This window comes from Carcharhinus amblyrhynchos, chromosome 1, assembly GCF_965287045.1.
Source record: "Carcharhinus amblyrhynchos chromosome 1, sCarAmb.v2.hapA, whole genome shotgun sequence".
In the NCBI taxonomy this organism is placed as follows: Eukaryota; Metazoa; Chordata; class Chondrichthyes; order Carcharhiniformes; family Carcharhinidae; genus Carcharhinus; species Carcharhinus amblyrhynchos.
The window spans coordinates 781,397-807,504 of NC_137324.1; the positions used below are offsets into that span (position 1 = coordinate 781,397).

The 26,108-nt window shown below is 45.6% G+C and overlaps 1 protein-coding gene across 1 annotated transcript in view; it reads right to left on the reverse strand.

The window, feature by feature from the left end:
- The window catches only part of LOC145348429 (disintegrin and metalloproteinase domain-containing protein 19-like), a 102,242-nt gene that overhangs the window by 49,433 nt on the left and 26,701 nt on the right, over positions 1-26,108 (reverse strand). Inside the window, exons 3-4 of the mRNA XM_080196645.1 lie at positions 18,965-19,041; positions 11,022-11,196 (exon numbers count right to left, since the gene is read on the reverse strand). Of these exons, the coding sequence (XP_080052771.1) occupies positions 11,022-11,196; positions 18,965-19,041 (252 nt within the window). The remainder of the gene's footprint in view (positions 1-11,021; positions 11,197-18,964; positions 19,042-26,108) is intronic.

The window sequence follows — 26,108 nt, forward strand, 5'->3', positions numbered from 1 at the left end:
GTTTACCCAATCTCTCCTCATAGCTAAGACCCTCCATACCAGGCAACATCCTGATAAACCTTCTCTGTACTCTCTCCAAAGCCTCCACGTCCTTCTGGTAGTGTGGCGACCAGAGCTGGACACAGTATTCCAAATGTGGCCTAACAAACGTTCTATACAGCTGTAACATCAGACACCAATTTTTATACTCGATACCCCGTCCTATAAAGGCAAGCATGCCATATGCCTTCTTCACCACCTTCACCACCTATGCTGCCACCTTCAAGGATCTGTGGACTTGCACACCCAGGTCCCTCTGTGTGTCTATAATTTTGATGGATCTGCCACTTATTGAATAGCTCCCCGCTACATTAGTCCTACCAAAATGCATCACTTTGCATTTATCTGGATTAAATTCCACCTGCCATTTCTCTGCCCAATTTTCCAGCCTATCTATATCCTGCTGTATTTTAGAACATAGAACATAGAACATTACAGCGCGGAACAGGCCCTTCGGCCCACAATGTTGCGCCGACCAGTCTTATTTTTAAAAAAAAACATTGACCCACTAATCTAAACCAATCCCTTTTCGTCCATAAACCTATCCACCAATCTCTTAAACACCCCCAAACTAGGCGCATTTACAACTGCAGCAGGCAGGGCATTCCAGTCCCTCACCACCCTCTGGGTAAAGAACCTGCCCCTGACATCCGTCCTATAACTACCCCCCCCTTAATTTAAAGCCATGCCCCCTCGTGCTAGATTTCTCCATCCGAGGAAACAGGCTATCACCATCCACCCTATCTAAACCTCTAATCATCTTATATGTTTCTATAAGATCCCCTCTTAGCCGCCTTCTTTCCAGTGAAAACAACCCCAAATCCCTCAGTCTCTCCTCATAGGACCTCCCCTGCATACCAGGCAACATCCTGGTAAACCTCCTCTGCACCCTCTCCAAAGCCTCCACATCCTTCCTGTAATGTGGGGACCAGAACTGCACACAGTACTCCAAGTGCGGCCGCACCAGAGTTGTGTACAGTTGCAACATGACGCTGCGACTCCTAAATTCAATCCCCCTACCAATAAACGCCAAGACACCGTACGCCTTCTTAACAACCTTATCTACTTGATTCCCAACTTTCAGGGATCTATGTACACATACACCTAGATCCCTCTGCTCCTCCACTCTATTCAAAGTCCTCCCGTTAGCCCTATACTCAACACATCTGTTATTCCTACCGAAATGGATTACCTCACACTTCTCCGCATTAAACTCCATCCGCCACCTCGCGGCCCAGCTCTGCAACCTGTCCAAGTCACCCTGCAAACTTCGACACCCTTCCTCACAATCTACCACACCTCCGACTTTGGTGTCATCAGCAAACTTACTAATCCACCCAACTATACCCTCATCCAGATCATTAATAAAGATTACAAACAGCAGTGGCCCCAAAACAGATCCCTGAGGCACACCACTCGTAACCGAACTCCATGATGAATAATTACCATCAACCACCACCCTATGTCTCCTATCTGCTAACCAATTCTTGATCCAAGTACCTAAATTACCCCCAATCCCATACATCTGCATTTTCTGCAGAAGCATACCATGGTGAACCTTATCAAACGCCTTACTAAAATCCATATATGCCACATCTACTGCCTTACCCCTATCCACCTCTTTGGTCACCTTCTCAAAGAACTCAATAAGGTTAGTAAGGCACGACCTTCCCGCTACAAAACCATGCTGACTATCTCTAATCAATTCATTACTCTCCAAATAACTATAAATCCTATCCCTAATAATTCTTTCTAAAACCTTGCCCACTACAGAAGTAAGACTCACTGGTCTGTAATTCCCAGGGAAGTCTCTGCTCCCCTTCTTAAACAATGGGACAACATTCGCTGTCCTCCAATCTTCCGGTACTATACCAGAGACCAACGATGACCTGAAGATCAGAGCCAGTGGCTCTGCAATCACCTCTCTTGCCTCCCATAGAATCCTAGGGTAAATCCCGTCTGGACCAGGGGACTTATCTATTTTCAACCCATCTAGAATATCCAACACATCCTCTGTATCAACTACAATACTTTCTATTTTACACCCCTTCACCCCAGTGACCTCCTCAGCTACATTCATATCGTCCTGCATGAACACCGAAGAGAAATAATGGTTCAATGCCTCTCCAATCTCTTCCGGTTCCACACACAACTTCCCCCTACTGTCTGTAACTGGCCCTAATCTTGCCCTGACCAACCTTCTGTTCTTGACATACCTATAGAACACCTTAGGATTCTCCTTAATCCTATCAGCCAAAGTCATCTCATGACCTCTTCTAGCCCTTCTTAACTCCCTCTTCAACTCCCTCCTAGCCAATCTAAAGCTTTCTACTGCACTACCCGAGCCCTCAAGCCTCATCCGAACATAAGCCTCCTTCTTCTTCCTAACCAACAAATCAACTTTTTTTGTGCACCACGGTTCCCTAGCCCTACCAATTCCTCCTTGCCTGACAGGGACATACCTATCACAGACCCACAGTAGCTGCTCCTTGAAAAAACTCCACATTTCAGACGTTCCTAGTCCCTGTAATCTCCTAGTCCAACCAATGCTTCCTAATTCTCTCCTAATGGCCTCATAATTACCCTTCCCCCAGCTAAAACTACTGACCCGAGGTTCATGCCTATCCCTTTCCATCACTAAGGTGAACGTAACCGAATTGTGGTCACTATCACCAAAAAGCACACCAACTTCCAAGTCTAGCACCTGGTCTGGCTCATTTCCCAGCACCAAGTCCAATATAGCCTCACCTCTAGTTGGCCTATCTACATATTGAGTCAAAAAACCTTCCTGCACACTTTGAACAAAAACTGACCCCTCTAACGAGCTAGAGCTATAGCAATTCCAATCAATGTTAGTAAAGTTAAAATCCCCCATAACAATTACCCTATTACTTTCACTCCTAACCAGGATCGTCTCTGCAATCCTTTCCTCAACCTCTCTAGAACTTTTTGGAGGTCTATAAAAGACTCCCAACAGGGTGACCTCTCCTCTCCTATTTCTAATTTCTGCCCATACTACCTCAACAGACAAATCCTCATTAAACTTCCTCTCTGACACTGTGATATAGTCCTTGACCAATAATGCTACTCCACCCCCCCTTCTACCTCCTTCTCTACTCCGACTAAAGCACTTGTACCCCGGCACCTGCAACATCCATTCCTGACCCTGCTCTATCCACGTCTCTGAAATGGCCACAACATCAAAGTCCCAGGTACTGGTCCACGCTGCAAGTTCATCCACTTTATGGCGAATACTCCTCGCGTTAAAGTATATACATTTCAAACCTCGCTCCGCCCCACCCCCACAATGCCGTGCAATGCCGTCCCCTTCTATGCCCCCCTCACTTTCACCCCCTTTACCCAGGATCCCACCCCCCCTCTGAATCAGTTTTCCGACAATGTTCATCGCTATCCGCAAGTCTAGCCATCTTTGTGTCATCCACAAACTTACTGATCACACCAGTTGCATCTTCTTCCAAATCATTTATATATATCACAAAGAGCAGAGGTCCCAGTAAAGGCCCTGCAAACACCACTAGTCACAGACCTCCAGCTGGAAAAAGACTCTTCCATTGCTACCCTCTGTCTCCTGTGGCCAAGCCAGTTCTCTACCCATCTAGTCACCTCTGCTTTTATCCCATGAGATTTAATCTTTTGCACCAACCTGCCATGAGGGACTTTGTCAAACGCTTTACTAAAATCCACGTAGACGACATCCACGGCTCTACCTTCGTCAACCGTTTTTGTCACCTCCTCAAAAAACTCCACCAAATTTGTGAGGCATGACCTCCCTCTTACAAAACCATATTGTCTATCACTAGAGGTTATTCCGTTCTAAATGTTCAAACATCCCATCTCCAAGAATCCTCTCCAACAACTTCCCTCCCACGGACGTCAAGCTCACCAGCCTATAGTTACCCGGTTATCCTTGCTACCCTTCTTAAATAACAGTACCACATTCGCTATCCTCCAATCCTCAGGGACCTCACCTGTATCCAATGAAGAGACAAAGAACTCCATCAGAGGCCCAGCAATTTCATCTCTTGTCTCCCTGAGCAGTCTCGGATAGATGCCATCAGGTCTTGGGGATTTGTCAGTTTTAATGTTCCTTAAAAAACCTAGCACTTCCTCCCTCATAATGAAGATTTTCTCTAACGGGTCAACACTTCCCTCTGAGACACTCCCAGTCAACACGTCCCTCTCCTTTGTGAACACTGATGCAAAGTATTCATTTAGGATCTCCCCTACCTCCTTGGGCTCTAAGCATAATTCCCCTCCTTTGTCCCTGAGAGATCGATGTTTTTCCCTGATAAATCTTTTGTTCCTAAAGTATGAATAAAATGCCTTCGGATTCTCCTTAATTGTGTCTGCCAAGAACATTTCATGACCCCTTTTTGCCCTTCTAACTCCCCGTTTGAGTTCTTTCCTACTTTCTCTGCATTCCTCCAGTGCTCTGTCTGTTCTTAGTTGCCGGACCTAATGCATGCTTCTCTTTTCTTTTTGATCAGATCCTCAATTTCCCTGGTTATCCACGGCTCTCGAATCCTAACTTTCCTATCCTTCCTTTTCACAGACATATGCCTGTCCTGCAGCCCCATCAACTGCTCCTTAAAAGACAGAAGTTAAAGAGAGCACATTAATTAGTAAAGACAGTGTCAGTAATCCTAGTACCAGACAGATCAGACAGAAGCAAGGCAGAGAGCAAGCAAAGTCCAGATTAAACTGCATTTATTTCAATGCAAGAGGGCTGACAGGCAAGGCAGATGAACTCAGGGCATGGATGGGTACGTGGGACTGGGATATTATAGCAATTACTGAAACATGACTAAGGGAGGGAGAGGACTGGCAGCTCAATGTTCCAGGGTACAGATGCGATAGGAAAGATAGAACAGGAGGTAAGAGAGGAGGGAGAGCTGCACTTTTGATTAGGGTAAACATTAGGGCCGTATTGAGAGGGGATATATCTGAGGGTTCGGCCACTGAGTCTATATGGGGAGAACTGAGAAATAAGAAGGGGGAAATCACTTTGATAGGGTTGTACTATTGACCCCCTAATAGTTAGCGGGAAATTGAGGAGCAAATATGAAAGGAGATGACAGACAGCTCCAAGAAAAATAGGATGGTAATAGTCGGAGATTTTAACTTTCCCAACATTGACTGGGACAGCGATAGTATTAGAGGGTTGGATGGAGAGAAATTTGCTGAGTGTATTCAGGAGGAATTTCTCATTCAGTATGAGAAAGGGGGCGAGACAGTGGGCAAAACTTGACCTCCTCTTGGGAAATAAGGAAGAGCAGGTGACAGAAGTGTTAGTGAGGGATCACTTTGGGACCAGTGACCATAATTCTATTAGTCTGAAGATAGGTCTGTCCCAAAAGTTGAAATTCTAAATTGGGGCACAGCCAATTTTGATGGTATCAGGCAGGAACTTTCAAAAGTTAATTGGGGGAGTCTGCGGGAAGGAAGAGGGACATCTGGTAAGTGACATGCTTTCAGAAGTGTGTTAACTAGGGTTCAGGGTGAACACACTCCTCTTAGAGTGAAGGGCAAAGCTGGCAGAAGTCGGGAACCCTGGTTGATTCGGGATATTGAGGCCCGAGTCAAGAAGAAGAAAGAGGCACATCACATGCAAAGACAGCTGGTATCAAGTGAATCTCTTGAAGAGAATAGGGGGTGTAGGAGTGGAGTTATGGGAGAAATCAGGAGGGCAAAAAGGGGACACAAGATTGTTTTGGCAGTTAAGGCAAAGGAGAATCCTAAGAGCTTCTACAAATATATAAAGGGCAAAAGAGTAAGAAGGGAGAGAGTAAAACCTCTTGAAGATCAACAAGGTAATCCATGTGCAGATCCACAAGATATGGGTGAGATCCTAAATGAATATTTCTCATCAGTAATTACTGTTGAGAAAAGCATGGATGTTAGGGAACTTGGGGAAATAAATAGTGATGCCTTGAGGAGTGTATTAAGGGTTATGGGGAGAGGGCGGGAAAGTGGAACTGAGCCACAACAGATCAGCCATGATCTTATTGAATGGCGGGGCAGGCTCGAAGGGCTAGATGGCCTACTCCTGCTCCTATTTCTTATGTTCTTATGTTCTTATGAGGTGCTGGAAGTCTTAAAGTGCATCAAGGTAGATAAATCCCCAGGACCTGATGAAGTGTATCTCAGGACATTGTGGGAGGCGAGGGAGGAAATTGCGGGTCCCCTAGCCGAGATGTTTGAATCATCGATCGTCACGGGTGAAGTGCCTGAAGATTGGAGGGTGGCAAATGTTCTGCCTTTGTTTAAAAAGGGCTGCAGGGAAAAGCCTGGGAACTACAGGCCAGTGAGCCTCACATCTGTGGTGGGTAAGTTGTTGGAAGGTATTTTAAGAGACAGGATCTACAGGCATTTGGAGACACAAGGACTGATTCTGGACAGTAGCATGGCTTTGTGAGTGGAAAATCATGTCTCACTAATTTGACTGAGGTTTTTGAAGGGATAACCAAGAAGGTAGATGAGGGCAGTGCAGTTGATGTTGTCTACATGGACTTTAGCAAGGTCTCTGACAAGGTACTGTATGGTAGGTTGTTGCATAAGGTGAAATCTCACGGGATCCAAGGTGAGGCATCTAAATGGACACAAAATTGACTTAATGACAGAAGGTGGTTGTAGAGGGTTGTTTTTCAAACTGGAGGCCTGTGACCAGCGGTGTGCCTCAGGGATCAGTGCTGGGCCCACTGTTATTTGCCATTTATATTAATGATTTGGATGACAATTTAGGAGGCATGGTTAGTAGGTTTGCAGATAACACCAAGATTGGTGCCATAGTGGACAGTGAAGAAGGATATCTAGGATTGCAGCGGGATCTTGATCAATTGGGCCAGTGGGTTGATGAATGGCAGATGGAGTTTAATTTAGACAAATGTGAGGTGATGCATTTTGGCCAATCGAACCAGGGCAGAACTTATTCAGTTAATCGTAGGATGCGAGGAGAGTTTCAGAATAAAGAGGTCTCGGGGTACACTACAGGGCGGTGAAGAAATCATTCAGCATGCTTGGTCTCATTTGTCAGAACATTGAACACAGGGGCTGGGACGTCTTATTGAAGTTGTACAAGACATTGGTGGGGCCACACTTGGAATACTGTGTATAGTTATGGTCACCCTATTATAGAAAGGATATTACTAAACTAGAAAGAGTGCAGAAAATACTCGGGGATGTTATCAGTATTTGATGGTTTGCATTATAAGGAGAGGCTGGATAGACTGGAGCTTTTTTCTCTGGAGTGTAGAAGGCTTCAGGGTGATCTTATCAAAGTCTATAAAATAATGAGGGGCACAGATCAGCTAGATAGTCAATATCTTTTCCCGAAGGTAGGGGATCTAAAACTAGAGGGCATAGGTTTAAGGTAAGAGGGGAGAGATACAAAACGGTTCAGAGGGGCAATTTTTTCACTCAGAGGGTGGTGAGTGTCTGGAACAAGCTGCCAGAGGCAATAGTAGAAGTGGGTACAATTTTGTCTTTTAAAAAGTGTTTAGAGAGTTACATGGGTAAGATGGGTATCGAGGGATATGGGCCAAATGCGGGCAATTGGGACTAGCTTAGGGGTTATAAAAGGGTGGCATGAACAAGTTGGGCCGAATGGTCTGTTTCCATGCAGTAAACCTCTATGACTCTATGAAATAGTCCATACCCGCATTCACTAAGACTTGGACTGCATTCAGGCTTAGGCTGATAAGTGAGGTAACAATCATGCCTCACAAATGCCAGGCAATGACTAAGAATGTAAAAAAAATACCTCACGCAGTGAATCGAGGTTGTAGAATTCACTTCCAGAACTCGTTGTTGATTCCAAAGCAAAGTAAAAACAGAAACCAGAAGCAGAAGACCATTCAAGCTTGTTCCACAACTCATTTTGATTATCTTTGATCATTAAATTCAGTAGCCTGATAACCCCCTTCTGCCATATCCCATCATCCTTTTAGCCATAAGAGCTGCCTAATTTCTTCCCGAAATCAGATGAGATTTTGGCCTCAACTACTTTCTGTGGGAATGAATTCCACACATTCACCAGCCTCTGGGTAAAGAAATTTCTCCTCACTTCAGTTCTGAAAGATTTACCCCTTATTCTCAAACTATGGCCCCCTAGTTCTGGACTCCCCCACCATTGGGAACATTCTTTCTGAATTCACCCTTTCTAACCCTGTTAGAATTTTATAAGTTTCTATGAGATTCCCCTCTCACTCTTCTAAACTTCAGTGAATATGATCCTAACTGACTTAATCTCTCCTCAAATGACAGGCTTGCCATCCCAGGAATCAGCCTGGTAAACCTTCAGTGTACTCCTTCTACAGCAAGGACATCCTTCCTCAGATAAGGACACCAAAACTGCATACAATACTCCAGGTGTGGCCTCACCAATATATAATTGCAGTAAAACATCCCTATCCCTATACTCTATTCCTTCCACTATGAAGGCCAACATACCATTTGCCTCATTTACTGCCTGCTGTACCTGCATGCTTACTTTCAGCGACTGATGCATGATGCAAAATCTGGGAGATTTTGCTACGAATTTGCAGCAGATGGAAAAGATTGAGTATGTGGATATTAAGGAGGAGGATGTGTTAGAACTTTTGAATTCTATCAAGATAGATAAGTCGCCGGGACCAGATGGGAGGTACCCCAGGATACTGTGGGAGGTGAGGGAAGCGATTGCAGAGCCCTTGGTGATGATCTTTGCGTCGTCAATGGAGACGGGAGAGGTTCCGGAAGATTGGAGGATTGCGGATGTAGTTCCTATTTTTAAGAAAGGGAACAGGGACAGCCCGGGAAATTACCGACCGGTGAGTCTGACCTCAGTGGTTGGTAAGCTGATGGAGAGGCTTCTGAGGGACAAGATGTACGAGCATTTGGAGAGGTTTGACATGATCAGAAATAGTCAGCATGGTTTTGTCAAGGGCAGGTCGTGCCTTACGAGCCTAGTTGAGTTCTTCGAAAATATGACTGAACACATTGACGAAGGAAGTGCAGTGGACGTGGTGTACATGGACTTCAGCAAGGCGTTTGATAAGGTCCCCCATGCAAGACTTCTTGAGAAGGTGAGAGGGCATGGGATCCAAGGGCCTTTGGCCTTGTGGATCCAGAACTGGCTTGCCTGCAGAAGGCAGAGAGTGGTTGTGGATGGGTCTTTTTCTGAATGGAGGTCAGTCACCAGTGGAGTGCCCCAGGGATCTGTTCTAGGACCCTTGCTGTTTGTCATTTTCATAAATGACCTGGATGAGGAAGTGGAGGGATGGGTAAGTAAGTTCGCTGATGACACGAAGGTCGGTGATGTTGTGGATGGTCTGGAAGGATGGCAAAAGTTGCAGCAGGACATAAATAGGATGCAGGACTGGGCGGAGAAGTGGCAGATGGACTTCAACGCGGATAAATGTGTAGTCGTCCATTTTGGCAGAACCAATGGGATGAACAAGTACACTATCAAGGGCAGGAGTCTTAGTAGTGTTGAAGAGCAGAAGGATCTTGGGGTCCGGGTCCACAGGACTCTTAAATCAGCCTCGCAGGTGGAGGATGTGGTCAAGAAGGCGGATGGTGTACTGGCCTTCATTAATCGAGGGGTTGAGTTTAGGAATCGGGAGGTAATGCTGCAACTTTATAAGACCCTTGTCAGGCCTCATTTGGAGTACTGTGCGCAGTTCTGGTCGCCTCACTATAGGAAGGACGTAGAAGCTATTGAAAGGGTACAGAGGAGATTTACAAGGATGTTGCCTGGACTGGGAGGCATGCCTTATGAAGTTAGGTTGAGGGAGCTGGGACTCTTTTCCCTGGAGAGACAAAGGTTGAGAGGCGACCTGATAGAAGTTTATAAAATGTTGAGAGGAATAGATAGGGTGGATTCTCAGAGGCTATTTCCCCGGGTTGAAATGGTCGCTACGAGAGGACACAGATTTAAGGTGCGGGGAGGCAAGTACAGAAGTGATGTTAGGGGAAAGTTTTTCACTCAGAGGGTGGTGAGTGAATGGAATCGGCTGCCGTCAGTGGTGGTGGAGGTGAACTCGCTGGGGTCTTTTAAAAGACTTCTGGATGAGTATATGGGATTTAATGGGATTGGGGGTTATAGATGGGTCTATAGATTGGTAGGTGTTGATGTGATCGGCGCAACTCGTGGGCCGAAGGGCCTGTTTGTGCTGTAGTGTTCTATGTTCTATGTTCTATGACACCAAGGTCTCGCTGAGTATCCACCTCTCTCAATTTACACCCATTTGAATAATAATCTGCCTTTCTATTATTGCTATCAAGGAGGATAACCTCACATTTACCAAATTATACTGCATCTGCCATGCATACAGCTACACTCAGCCTATCTGAATTACCCTGAAGCATCTCTGTACCCTCCTCACAGCTCACCCTTCCACCCAACTTCATATAGCCTGCAAATTTGGAGATAATACATTTAGTTCCCTCTTTCAAATCATTAATATAGAATGTGAACAACTGGGGTCCAGGTACAGATTCCTGCGGTACCCCACTAGTTTAAAGTTTATTATTAGTGTCATAAATCAGCTTACATTAAAACTGCAATTAAGTGACTGTAAAAATCCGCTAGTCACCACAAGCCAGTGCCTGTTCGGGTACACTGACAGAGAATTTAGCATGGCCAATGCACCTAACCAGCACATCGTTCGGTAATGCCTACCAATCAGAGAAAGATTCATTTATCGCTATCCGCTAACCAGCTTTCTATCCGTCTCAAGACACGACCCTACAATCGCATGTTCTTTTGCTTTACTTAGTAGTCTGTGTGATCTCGTTTAGATTAGATAGGTAGATAAAGGAAAAGGGAATGAGAACGTGGCACATCAATATGATTTGGACATTTTCCTTGATTGGAGGGGGTGCTAGCTGTTCAGCTTGTTGGGTCGATAAGATTGTTTACATGCCACAATTTTAGAATTAATCGGTTCTTTCTTTTAGTTATTGTACTGCTGATTACTCACCCTCCGTGAACGATCAGACTGATGAGTGTCAATTAGTTTCTGATGGACAGTTCTGACTCCAAAGCTACTTGATTCTGGGGGGAGATCTTCGAATCTGTATAACAAATGACGGCCAACTTCATCTCCCTTCAGATGTTCAATGATGTAAGTTTGATTACTGAAAATAATCTGAGCGCTGGAGGAGAGAAACAGAGAGAAAACACCCTTATCCCAGTGAAAGAGAGACAAATCTGTATTTCCAAAAGGAATAACTCGGTCTGCAGAATAAATCATTTCTCAAACATTTCTCAATATTCATTTGATTCAAAGGATGTGGGTGTCGCTGACTAGACCAGCTTTTATTGCCCATTCCTAATTGCCCTTGAGAAGATGATGGTGAGCGGCCTTCTTGAACCAAAGCACTTCTTGTGGTGTAGGTACTTCCACAGTGCTGTTAGGGAGGGAGTTCTAGGATTCTGACCCAGCAAAGTGAAGGAATGGTCTAAGTCAGGATGGTGCGTGTCTTGGAGAGGAACTTCCAGGTGGTGGTGTTCCCATGTATTTACTGCTCTTGTCCTTCTAGATGGTTGTGGTCATGGGTTTGGAAGGTATTACCTAAGGAACCTTGGTGAGTTCTTGCAGTGCATCTTTTACACACAGCTGCCACTATTTGTCGTTGGTGGAGGGATTGGATGTTTGTGGAAGAGGTGGCAATTACGCCAGCTGCTTCGTCCTGGATGGTGTCAAACTTCTTGGAGTTATTGGAGCTGCACCTATCCAGGCAAGCAGGGAGTATTCCATCACACTCCTGACTTGTGCTGTGATGGTGGACTAGCTTTGGCGAGTCAGGAGGGGAGTTCCTCGCTGCAGGGTTCCCAGCCTCTGGACTGCTCTGGGAGTCATGATGTGGAGATGCCAGCGTTGGACTGGGGTAAACATAGTGAGAAGTCTCACAACACCAGGTTAAAATCCAACAGTTTTATTTGGTGGCAAAAGCCACTAGCTTTTGGAGCGCTGGCTGCCCCTTTATCAGGCGAGTGGGAACTCTAATCACAAACAGGATATATAAAGACACAAACTTAATTTACAGAATAATGATTGGAATGCAAGTCGTCTTTTTCGCAACTTTAACCAAGTGTTGTGAGACTTCTTACTCTGGTCTAGTAGCCACAATATTTATTATATGACTATTCCAGTTCAGTTTCTGGTCAATGGTAATCCCCAGGATGTTGATAGTGGGAGGATTCAGTGGTGAATGTTATGACGAGGTAGTTGAATCCTTTCTTGTTGGGATGATCATTTCCTGGCACTTGTGTGATGCAAATGTTACTTGCACTTGGAACCAAGGTGAGTGATCGTCCACTATCACAACCAGGTGTGACTCCAATCAGCAGAGAATTTCCCTCAATTCCCATTGATTCCAGTTTTGCTGGGCTCCTTGATGCCACACTCAGTCAAATGTGGCCTTGATGTCAAGGGCTGTCACTCTCACCTCACCTCAGTACTTTTTCGGACAAAGGCTGTAATGAGGTCAGGAGCTCACTGACCCTGCTAGAACCCAAACAGAGCACCAGTGAGCAGGTCATTGTTGAGTAAGTGCCACTTGATAGTGCTTTCAATGGCCCCGCCCATCTCTTATCACTTTACATCCCATGAAAGAATGATGAAAAAAGGTACAGCAAGCAATTGGGATTGGTCAGGTATCTAGATGTGTAGAGAACTGGCTTGCAAAGAGGAGTCAGAGAGTAGTTGTGGAGGGGTCTTTTTCTAGCTGGAGGTCTGTCACTAGTGGTGTGCCGCAGGGCTCGGTACTGGGACCTCTTCTCTTTGTAGTGTACATAAATGATTTGGAAGAGGGAGTAGGTGGTGTGATCAGCAAATTTGCTGATGACACCAAGATGGCTGGATTGGCGGGCAGTGAGGAGCAGTGTCTGGCAATACAGCGGGATATTGATAGGCTGGTTGATTGGGCAGATACATGGCAAATGGAGTTTAATCCAGATAAATGTGAGGTGATGCATTTTGGCCGGAATAATGTAGGGGGAAGTTATATGATAAAGGGTAAGCCTGTAAGGAGTATCGAGTCGCAGCGAGACCTGGGGGTGCAAGTGCACAAGTCTTTGAAGGTGGCAGTGCAAGTGGAGAGTGTGGTGAAGAAAGCCTATGGTATGTTAGCCTTTATAGGAAGGGGTATAGAATATAAGAGCTGGAGTCTAATGTTGCAGTTGTACAGAACGTTGGTTAGGCCACATTTGGAGTACTGTGTCCAGTTCTGGTTGCCTTACTACCAGAAGGACGTGGAGACTCTGGAGAGAGTGCAGAGGAGGTTTACCAGGATGTTGCCTGGTATGGAAGGACTGGGGTGTGAGGGAAGATTGAAGAAATTAGGGCTCTTTTCCCTTGAAAGACAGCGACTGAGGGGGGATCTAATAGAGGTATATAAGATTATGAAGGGTATAGATAGAGTAAACAGAGGTAAGCTATTTCCTATGGTAGAGACACATAGGACAAGGGGCCATGGACTTAAGGTGAGGGGGGAGCGGTACAACACAGATATTAGAGGGAGGTTTTTCACACAGAGGGTAGTGGGGGTATGGAATGCTCTGCCAAGTAAGGTGGTGGAAGCAAACACACTAGAGTCCTTTAAGAGTAACTTAGACAGGCACATGACTGAGTTGGAGATGGGTGGATATAGGAGAACCTTTAAATAAGGGTCATTAGCATTGGGGTGTCCCTAGAAATGTAAATGGGTATAGTATGATAATAATGTTTTGCTCTTTTCATTCACAGGTTTTAAGTCGGTCCACCTCGTGTCCAACGAGGGATGTACACGCGATGGGTCGTACTGGGGCTGCTCTTGGTTGTTCGAGATTGGCCTAGTGCTTCATGTCGTTAGTGTGTGCCTAAACTGGACAAGATACTGGGCAAGACGACAGCTCAGTGACTATCGCTGATTGCTGTGCAGACACATGGATTTGGGCCGGTGTCTGTGGGAGTTTGCGCATTCTCCCGGTGCTTGCGTGGGTTTTCTCCAGGTGCTCCGGTTTCCTCCCACACCCCAAAGATGTGCTGTTAGGCTGATTGACAGGAATAAATTGTCCCTAAATCAGTTTTCCCTCAATCTGGATGGCCATAAAACATTAGATAGGGGTGACGGGTAGAGAGGTGGTGTTGAGATGGCAGCGTGGGCTCGTTGGGCCGAAGGGCCTGTTTCCCAGGCTGATTTTGTTCTTTGTTCTTTGCTCAAATGGCATATTAGCCTTTAATGCAAGGGACATTACACAATACAGGAATAAAGAAGCTTGCTGCAATTGGACAGGGGTTTGGTGAGATCACATCTGAAATAATGTGTACAGTTTTGGTCTCCACATTTCCAGGAAAGATACATTGGAGGGGGTACAAAGAAGATTCATTGTTTTGGTCCCAGGCATGAAGGGTTCGTCCTGAGATGAGAGACTGAGTAAATTGAGCTCACATTCTCCAATATTTAGAAGAATGACAGGTGATCCCATTGAAAGATTCTCAAGAGGCTTTATAAGAGATTGCTTCTATTGATCAGGGAATCTCAAACACAGGCACAGTCTCAAGATAAAGGTCTGATCACGCAGGACTGAGATGAGGAGAAATCATGTCACTGAGGGAGTTATGAATATTTGGAATTCTCTGCCGCGCAGGGTAGTTCTAGAATTGAACACATTAAAGTCTGGAAGAGACAGATTTACAATATATGTTCATCACTTGGAAGTACTACTGGCAAAATTAGGTAGGAAGGCACAAAGAGTGTGCTGAGGGATATGGACAGGTTAAGTGAGTGAGCAAAAACTTGACTGATGGAATATAATGTACAAAAATGTGAAGTTTTATACTTTGGTAGGAAGAATGAAGGAGCTGAATATTATTTAAGAAGAGAATGAGAGGCGACCTTATTGAGACACATCGGATTCTCAGTGAGTTTGATAGGGTAGATGTTGAGAGGTTGTTTTACTTTGGAAGAGAGTCTGGGACCAAAGGGCACAATCTCGAAGCAAGGGATTGCCATTTAAGACAGAGATGAGAAATCATAGAAACCCTACAGTGCCACAGTGCCATTTGGCCCATTGAGTCTGCACGACCACAATCCCACCCAGGTCCTACCCCAATATCCCTATATGTTTTACCCGCTAAGCCACTCATCTCAGTACACTAAGGGGAAATTTTAGCATGGCCAATCAACCTAACTCGCACATCTTTGGACTGTGGAAGGAAATCGGAGCACCTGGAGGAAACCCGCAGACACGAGGAGAATGTGCAAACTCACACAGACAATGACCCAAGCCAGGAATCGAACCCAGACCCCTAGAGCTGTGAAGCAGGAGTGCTAACCACTGTGCCACCCCAAGGGTGGCATGAGAAGGGATTTCTTATCTCAGAGGGTAGTGAATCTGTGGAATTCTTTCCCACAGAGGGCGGTAGAGGCTGGGTCGTTAAGGTTGTTCAAGGCTGAGATAGACAGATTTTTAATCAGTAAGGAAATCAAGGATTATGAGGATAAGGCAGGCAAATGGTGTTGAAGCTTGCATTGAATCAGTTTTGATATTAAACAGTGGAGCAGAATTGATGAGCTGAATGACCCACTTGTGTTCCTACATCTTATGGATTTATTTTTGGTCTTTTAGGGAATTCAGGAACATGGGGAGTGAGTGGGAAAGTGTAGCTGAAGCCCCTAAGGTCAGCCATGATAACGTTGAATGGTGGATCAAGCTTCACTAGCTGGCCATCCAGTTTGAGGTTGTACACTTCCTCTGACATCTTCAACTTTGCTTCTGCATGTTGCCAACAACGACTGTCAATATGTCTGCTGTCTTCCCGTGTGAGCCTTCTCATTCTGACTGGTCACAAACCAGGCTCTCCCATGAGTCTGTGGAAACGCCTGATCTCTTGAGACATGATCCTATTTCTCGTGTTCATATGTTCTTGTGACAATCCCCCCATGCTACCCACACACCCCCCCACCACACCCCTACACGGATCAAGCTCAATGGTGAGATCCTGGAAATGTACACCATTTTCCTTATCAAAGCAGCTCCCAATCTGATAAAGGAAGACATAGACAATGATGTTTATCATTGCTTCCAGCTCAGCATTTGACCGAGTGTATGGAGTGGTACCTTAAACCCAGGACAAAGGTTATGGTTCAGGAGGCAGCAGCAATGGCCCTTTGGCCCATCAATACATCCATATAATTCAGAGATTTGAATAATCTATTGCAGATCAATCATGAAACTTGACAAATACAATCAGCGCTCTCCCCTTCAAGATTCTCCCAACCCCAGAAAAGGAAAGGCAATCTGGCAGCACGCTGCGAATGAGCAGGACATATATATCATCCATCGACTGAGACAACTGAACCAACCACTCCCCTCAGAACACCATCAAAGCACAATGCTCCCAGGAGGAAATGCTTTTGGAACGTGTTCAAAGCATGCATGGTGTAGTGGTATTGTCACTGGACTAGTAGTCCAGTAGACCCAGGATAATGCTCTGGGGAGCCAGGTTCAAATCTCACCACACCAGATGGCAAAATTTGAATTCACTAAAAATCTGGAGTTAAAAATCGAATGATGATCATGAAACCATTGTCGATTGTCATAAAAGCCCATCTGCTTCACAAAGGTTCTTTAGGTGGAAATCTGCCATCCTTACCTGGCCTGGTCTACATGTGACTCCAGACCTATAGCAATGTGGTTGACACTTAAATGCTCACAAAGAACAGTACAGCTCAGGAACAGGCCCTTTGGCCCACTAACTCTGTGCCAACACAGATGTCTCTCTAATCTAACACTTTCTTGCCTCTATGTGGTCCTTATCCCTCTATTCCTGACCTATTCATGTATTTACCCAGATGCCTCTTGAACATTGTTATAGACTCTACTGCTTCCACCATTTCCTCCAGAAGCACATTCCAGACATTCACCACCCTCTGTGTGAAAAACTTGCCCCTTACATTCCTTTTAAACTTTTCCCCTCTCGCTTTCTAACTATGCCCCAAGTGATTGACCCTTCAACCCTAGGAAAAAGACTCTATCCATTCTATCCAAGCCTGTCATAATCTTGTAAACCTCTATCAGGCTCCCCCTCATCCTCCGACACTCTAATAAAAACAACCCAAGTTTGTTCAACCTTTCTTCATAGTCCATATTTTCCAAACCAGGCAACATCCTGGTAAATCTCTTCTGCACCCTTTCCAATGCATCAACATCCTTCCGGTAGTGTGGTGACCAGAATTGCACACAATACTCCAAATGCGGCCTAACCAGAGTCTTATACAGCTGCAATATGATTTTCCAATTCCTATACTCAATGCCCCGACCAATGAAGGCCAGCATGCCATACACCTTCTTGACCACCTTGTCCACCTGAGTTGCCACCTTCAGGAATCTGTGGATCTGTACGTCTAGATCCCTCTGTATGCTAATAATTCGAAGGGCTCCACCACTTACTGTGTACTTTCCTTCTTCAATAGACCTTCCAAATCACATTACCTCACATTTGTCTGGGTTAAATTCTATCTGCAACTTTTTGGCCCAGGTCTCCTGCTGTATCCTCTGACAATCCTCCTCACTATCTGCTACTCCCCCAACTTTTGCATCATCTGCAAATTTACGAATCAGACCTACATTTTCCTCCAAAGCATTTATATATATTACAAACATCATAAGCCTCAGCACGAATCTTTGTGGAACACCGCTTGTCACAGACCTCCAGTAGAAAAGTATTCTTCTACTCTCTGCTTTTTAGCCCAAGCCAGTTTTGCATCCATCTTACCAGCTCACCTTGGATCCCACATGACCTCACCTTCTGTATCAGGCCAGAGGAACCTTCCTGAAGGCTTTACTAAAGTCCATGGATACAACATCCACTGCCCTGCCTTGGTCAATTTCTTTTGTCATTTCGTCAAAGAACTCAATCAAGATTGTGAGACACGACCTCCCCTTCACAAAACCATGCTATTGCTAATAAGCCTATTCTCTTCCAGATGTGAGTACATTCTGTCTCTGAGAATCTTCTCCAATAATTTCTCCACCACTGTTGTGAGGTCCACAGGCTGTTATTTCCCAGATTGTCACTTCTGCTCTTCTTAAACAGAGGAACAATGTTGGCCAATTTCCAATCCTCTGGTATTTCGACTGTGGCTAAAGAGGATATAAAGATTTTGGCCAAGGTCTCAGCAATTTTTTCCCTCGCTTCTCTGAGTATAGACCCTATCTGACCCTGGGGACTTGTCCATCTTAATGGTTTTTAAAACCTCCAATACTTCCTCTCTTTTTATCTCAAGATGTCCGAGAATGTCAACATCCTCCTTTCTACACTCACCATCCACCACATCCTTCTCCTTTGTGAATAATGATGCAAAGTATTTGTTAAGGACATCAACCACCTCATCTGGCTCCACACACAAATTCCCTCCACTGTCCTTGAGTGGACCTACCCTTTCCTTAGCTACCCTCTTCCTCCTTATATACGTATAAAAAGCCTTGGGTTTCTCCTTAATCCTGCCAGCCAAGGACATTTCATAGCCCCTTTTTTGCCCACGTAAGTCCCTGTTTAAGCTCTTTCCTGCTATCTTTGTATTCCTCAAGAGCCTTATCCGTTTTCAATTTCCTGAAATTTATGTATGCCTCCTTCTTCCTTTTCACTAAGCTCACAATCTCTCGTCATCCAGGGTTCCCAAATCTTGCCATTTTTATCCTTCATTTTTACAGGGACATTCTTGTCCTGAATTGTTAACAACTGGCTTTTAAAAGGCTCTGACATCTCGGATGTGGATTTATATGATGTGAATAATGTTTTTTAAATCCTCAATCCTGAGAGGAGAAAGCTAATTCCAAATAAAACACATCCCTTTACCCAACTGAATTAACAGGCTATAAGTTACAAATGTGAATATTTACGGCAAACTGAGAATTAACTGTCAGTCTTGTTACCTGAGTCCTGAGCAGATGCTTGCAGAGACCTGGGATCCAGGGAGTCTTCTGATGGAACCCTTGTAGTAACAGTGATGCTGTAGGAAGATGATTAAATCTCAGTATAAAACTCCTGATACCTCAAGAGAACATATTGACAAATCTTCTTTGATATATTTATCCCTGAAAGTTGGGAATCAAGTAGATAAGGTTGTTAAGAAGGCGTACGGTGTCTTGGCGTTTATTGGTAGGGGGATTGAATTTAGGAGTCGCAGCGTCATGTTGCAACTGTACACTACTCTAGTGCGGCCGCACTTGGAGTACTGTGTGCAGTTCTGGTCCCCGCATTACAAGAAGGATGTGGAGGCGTTGGAGAGGGTGCAGAGGAGGTTTACTGGGATGTTGCCTGGTATGGAGGGGAGGTCCTATGAGGAGAGACTGAGGGATTTAGGGTTGTTTTCGTCGGAAAGAAGGCGGCTAAGAGGGGATCTTATTGAAACATATAAGATGATTAGAGGTTTAGATAGGGTGGATAGTGATAGCCTTTTTCCTCGGATGGAGAAAGCTAGCACGAGGGGGCATGGCTTTAAATGAAGGGGGGGTAGCTACAGGACGGATGTCAGGGGTAGGTTCTTTACCCAGCGGGTGGTGAGGGATTGGAATGCCCTGCCTGCTGCAGTTGTAAATGCGTCTAGTTTGGGGGCGTTTAAGAGATCTCTGGATAGGTTTATGGACGAAAAGGGATTGGTTTAGGTTAGTGGGTCATTGTTTTTGTAACTGGTCGGCGCAACATCGTGGGCCGAAGGGCCTGTTCTGCGCTGTAATGTTCTATGTTCTATATGAAATAGCATTATAGTCAGGGAACAAATGTAACTAAAGCTCTGAGCAAGGAGTCGGAATGGCTGTAGTTTCATTGATTCTGGGAGAGATTCTCACAATCAGGAGGAAAGGAGTTTTAGTGGTGATTCACAGGCACTGGGCCCCAAAACAGGCCCCTCTCCAGTGTCAGGATCCATGATCTCTGGTGAGACTAGCTGTCATAACTTGAGATGCATAGATGTGGCTAATAGTTAATTGAAAGGAATTATTGATGACAAGAACTAGATAAGAACATAATAAGAAATAGGAGCAGGAGTAGGCCATCTAGCCCTTCGAGCCTGCCCCGCCATTCAATAAGATCATGGCTGATCTGTCGTGGCTCAGTTCCACTTTCCCGCCCTCTCCCCATAACCCTTAATCCCCTCTCCCACCAAGAACCCATCAACCCGCGTCTTAAAAACATTTAGCGAGGCAGCCTCCACCACTTCAACGGGCAGAGAATTCCAGAGATTCACCACCCTTTGAGTGAAGAAGTTCCTCCTCAACTCCAGAAGGGTTTAACAGCACAACTAATGTAGGTTTCCTCCTAACACCGTGACTCTGACTGAATCCTCTAGTCCAGGAATGCTCATTCTCACTTCCAGGTTGGCCACTGGGTCTGGACTGGTCATTGACCTGTGAAGGACTGCGCACTACCCCATTCACCATTTAACGCAGGCTGAGTTCTCATTCCTTGCAATACTGCAGACTGGTCTGAAATAAAAACAAATTGCTGGAAAAACTCAGCAGTTCTGGAAAAGAGATGAGGCATCTTGTGCTTGAACTCAGAAACATAGAAAATAGAAGCAGCACGAGGCCATTCGGCCCTTGGAGTATGCTCCACCATTCATTTTGTTCATGGCTGATCACCAAATTCAATATCCTGATCTCCCCTTCCCCCCGATATCCCCTGATCCCTTTAGCCCCAAGAGCTACATCTAATTTTCCCTTGGAATCACACAACGTTTAACCTCAACTACACGAGTACACTATCAAGGGCAGAAGTCTGAGCAGTGTTGAAGAGCAGAAGGATCTTGGGGTCCGGGTCCACAGGACTCTTAAATCGGCCTCGCAGGTGGAGGAGGTGGTCAAGAAGGCGTATGGTGTACTGGCCTTCATTAATCGAGGGATTGAGTTTAGGAGTCGGGAGGTAATGCTGCAACTTTATAAGACCCTTGTCAGGCCTCATTTAGAGTATTGTGCGCAGTTCTGGTCGCCTCACTATAGGAAAGATGTAGAAGCTATTGAAAGGGTACAGAGGAGATTTACAAGAATGTTGCCTGGACTGGGAGGCATGCCTTATGAAGTTAGGTTGAGGGAGCTGGGACTCTTTTCCCTGGAGAGACGAAGGTTGAGAGGCGACCTGATAGAAGTTTACAAAATGTTGAGAGGAATAGATAGGGTGGACTCTCAGAGGCTATTTCCCCGGGTTGAAATGGTTGCTACGAGAGGACACAGATTTAAGGTGCAAGGAGGGAAGTTCAGAAGTGATGTTAGGGGTAAGTTTTTCACTCAGAGGGTGGTGAGTGAATGGAATCGGCTGCCGTCAGTGGTGGTGGAGGCGAACTCGCTGGGGTCTTTTAAAAGACTTCTGGATGAGTATATGGGGTTTAATGAGATTGAGGGTTATAGATAGGTCTGTAGGTTGGTAGGTGTTGATGTGATCGGCGCAACTCGTGGGCCGAAGGGCCTGTTTGTGCTGTAGTGTTCTATGTTCTATGTTCTATGTTCAACTACTTTCTGTGGGAATGAATTCCACATTCACCACCCTCTGGGTGAAGAAATTTCTCCTCGCCTCAGTTCTAAAAGGTGTATCCGTGGTCCTCAAACTACGACCCCCTAGTTCTGGACTCCCCCACCATTGGGAACATTCTTACTAAATCTATTTTGTCTAACCCTGTTGGAATTATATACGTTTCTATCAGATCCCCTCTCACTCTGAAAGTGTTAGCTCCGTTTCTGTCTCCACAGAATCAGTGAGCTTTCGCAAGCCAATGGGAGAGAGACTGCGGCTGGAGTGAGATTCAGCCAGAGTGAGGGTATCAGGAATTTGGTGCTGAGGGGAAAGAGGTGCTCATCTTCAGGAGGAGCGGAGAGACAGATCTATGTGGGAGACTCGAGGGTAAGTGAGAAGTAGAAAGAAATCGAACCCTGGTGTCACAGCCAGCAGGTAAGTGATCGGCTGGTGACTAGTAAGTTGTTTTCTCTTTCTTTTTTCTCTTTTTTTTCCTCTTGCATTGCAGTTGACGTTGTTAACTTAGGGGTTAAGTCATGGCAGGAGATCCCGGACCCATATCATGCTCCTCTTGTGGTATGTGGAAATTTAGGGACCCCTCCAGTGTCCCTGGCTCCTTGATGTGCGAAAGTGCGTCCAACTGCAGCTCCTGTTGGACACATTGACGGCTCTGATGCTGCAGTTGGATTCATTTTGGAGCATTCGCAATGCTGAGGAGGATTGCCGGGTGTTCGCAATGGAAAGATGGTAGGAGTGGTGGGCCTGAATGACATTATTGTTACTAGAGAGGCAGTGCTTGACAGACTAGAGGGACTGATTGTGGACAAGTCCCCAGGACCGGATGGAATGCATCCAAGGGTTCTGAAGGAAATGGCGGAGGTGATAGTGGATGCCTTGGTGATTATTTTCCAAACATCGCTGGATTCCGGGGAAGTGCCGGAAGATTGGAAAACGGCTAATGTTACGCCGTTGTTTAAGAAGGGTGGCAGGCAAAAGGCAGGGAATTATAGGCCAGTTAGTTTAACGTCTGTTGTAGGTAAAATGCTAGAATCCATGATCAAGGAGAAAATAGCGAGGCACCTAGAGGAGAATTGTTTGATAGACCAGACACAGCACAGTTTTGTTAAGGGGAAGTCGTGTCTGACGAATTTATTGGAGTTCTATGAGGATGTGTCTAGGTCAGTGGATAGAGGAGAGCCGGTGGATGTGGTGTTTCTTGATTTTCAGAAGGCGTTTGATAAGGTGCCGCACAAGAGGTTATTACAGAAGGTCAGGGGGCATGGAGTTGGGGGTAGGGTGTTAGTGTGGATAGAGGACTGGTTGTCAAATAGGAGGCAGAGAGTAGGGGTCAATGGGTGCCATACGGATTGGCGGTTGGTGACTAGTGGAGTGCCGCAGGGGTCACTGCTGGGGCCTCAGCTATTTACCATTTATATAGATGATCTGGAGGAGGGAACCGATTGTATGGTGTCAAGGTTTGCTGATGGCACCAAGATTGGTGGAACGGCAAATTGTGTGGAAGGTGTGGAGAGTCTGCAGAAGGATCTAGATAGGCTGGGCGAATGGGCCAGGAACTGGCAAATGGAATTTAATGTTGGCAAGTGTGAAGTTGTCCATTTTGGTAGGAATAATGGTAGGAAGGACTATTACTTACATGGCGAAAAACTGCAGCATGCGACGGTGCAGAGGGACCTCGGGGTCCTTGTGCAGGAGTCGCAAAAACCCAGCCTGCAGATGCAGCAGGTGGTCAGGAAGGCGAATGGGATGCTGGCCTTCATAGCGAGGGGGATTGAATATAAAAGTAGGGAGGTCTTGCTGCAACTGTATAGGGCATTGGTGAGGCCGCAGCTGGAGTACTGTGTGCAGTTTTGGTCGCCGTACTTACGCAAGGATATTTTGGCCTTGGAGGGAGTGCAGAGGAGGTTTACTAGGCTGATATCGGAGTTGAGGGGGTTGAGCTATGAGGAGAGGCTGAATAAACTAGGCTTGTACTCGTTAGAGTTTAGAAGAATGAGGGGAGATGTCATTGAGACATATAAGATGATGAATGGGATGGATAGGATAGAGGTGGAGAGACTCTTCCCGCTCAGAAAGGACAGTAGGACTAGAGGGCACAGCCTCAAGATAAAGGGGGTGCGGTTTAGAACGGAGTTGAGGAGGAACTTCTTCACTCAAAGGGTGGTGAATCTCTGGAATTCTCTGCCCGTTGAAGTGGTGGAGGCTGCCTCGCTAAATATATTTATGATGCGGGTTGATCGGTTTTTGATAGGCAAGAGGATTAAGGGTTATGGGGAGAGGGTGGGAAAGTGGAACTGAGACACGACAGATCAGCCATGATCTTATTGAATGGTGGGGCAGGCTCGAAGGGCTAGATGGCCTACTCCTGCTCCTATTTCTTATGTTCTTATGTTCAGTGAGTTGGTCACTCACTGAAGATAAAGATTACAGAGGGAGATAGGGAATAGATGACCACCAGACAGAGGAAGAGTTGGAAGGCAGGGGTTCCCTGTGATCATCTTCCTCCAAAACAGATATACCATTTTGGATAGTGTTGGGGGAAATGGCTCACCAGGGGAAGGTGGCAGCAGCAGGTTCATGTCACTGTGGCTGGCTCTGCTGCACAGTGGGCAAAAAAAAGAGTGGCAGAGCTATGGTTATAGGAGATTCAATTGTGAGGGGAATAGACAGGAGTTCCTGCAGACGCAAGCGAGACTCCAGGATGGTATGTTGCCTCCCTGGTGCCAGGGTCAAGGACGTCTTGGAGCGGCTGCAGGGCATTCTGGAGGAGAAGGGTGAACAGCTGGCTGTTGTGGTGCATATGGGCACCAACAATCTAAGCAAAAAAAACGGGATGAAGTCCTACAAGTAGAATTTAGGGAGTTTGGAATTAAATTAAAAAATAGAACCTCAAAGGGAGTAATCTCAGGACTGCGACCATGTGCTAGTCAGAGGAGAAATGTCATACAGCTAAGATGAATATGTGGCTTGAGAGATGGTGCAAGAGGGAGGGATTCAAATTCCTGGAACATTGGAACCAGTTCTGTGGGAGGTGGGACCAATAAAAATTGGATGGTCTGCATCTGGGCAGGACTGGAACTGATGTGCTGGGGGAGTGTTTGCTGGTGCTGTTGGAGAGGGTTTAAACTAATGTGGCAGGGAGAGGTAATGTGTCAGAGGGAAGTAAAATGTGGACAGAAACAAAAGGCAGGAAGGGAAACAGTGGAAGGCACAGAGATCAAAGACTAAAATCAAAAAGAGCCACAGTACAGAGACTGTGGAGAACTCACTGAATGGGTCCAGTAAGGCTAAGAGAAATAAAACACAGAGAGGATGTACAAACCATGACAGGACAGATGGTCTGAGGTGTGTCTGTTTTAACGCAAAGAGTATGATAAGTAAGGTGGATGAATTTAAAGCTTGGATTACTACATGGAACTATGATGCTGTGGCAATTAAGAAGACTTGAACAGTAACAGGAAAATGACAGGCCTGTTTGTATTAGGGCAAAATAAAAGAGCCCGTATTGAGATACGAGGCTGTCTTTGTGCCTTGTTTGACACTTCTCCTGCTCTTGCCTGTTTTCTGCTGATTTCCTCTTTCTTTTCCTGGGCAGGTCTGGTGTTGGCGTTCACTGAACTCCACACATCCCGCAGTATCTTTGTGAGAGAATGATGACAGCTGCATTCAGCAGCAACTGTGTAATTAAGGTGGAAAATGAAAGGTTTGGCAGTGCTGAGCCTCGGGTTGATTGGGATTGTTCACGGTGGCTGCAGTCACTTTGTTCTGGACCAGAGATTTTTTTCTTTGACAACATTGAAGCACCTCAGAGTTCAACACAATCGATGGAGAAAGCATAATTGTTATTGCAATTTCAATGCTGGCCATTTTGAGATGTTAATAATGTTCATTTAGATATTTTGTGAAGAGGATACATTTTTGCGAAACATAATAACCCCAGGAGTCGGCTGGGGAGGAACCCTGCTTTTATTGCACAAAATGAAATGAACAATAACCACAAACCTGTGGTTAACACAGCAGGTCCCAATTGGGACTAGATGGTTAGTGGACCCTCTCAGGGTCTCACTTTATACAGGGCTCAGGATACAAATCCACCTCCTTGGCTAATTACCAAGGGAGCTTGTATTCAACGAGGCCAACTTGGAGGTCAATTAATGATTTCCCATGCAGATTCTGAGGGTTATCACGGCCCTCCCCTTCCAAGGCTGAGAGATCTCCCTCGCTCCTTGGGCACCAGGGCCATCTGCGTCTTTTGGCCCTTGGCCTTTTTCCTATTTCATATACCGCCTGGTCAGGTGGTTTGTAGTCTATCAGCAAATGCCTCTTTCCTGATGATCAACGAGGTATTATTGAAGATGGTTCTTCCTCACTGAGAGCTTCTGGCTGGGCTTCTGCTGTTTCAGTCTCCGCTTCAGAGTTGGAAATCTCATAAGAAGTTTCGGGGCCTTCTGTTGTCAAGTGTGTTATGAACTTCCTTTGTGTACTTGAGGTTTCTGATGACATACTCGCCGAGTTGGCTGCTTTTGTTCAAGGCTCCTGATGTTTTAGGTGGTC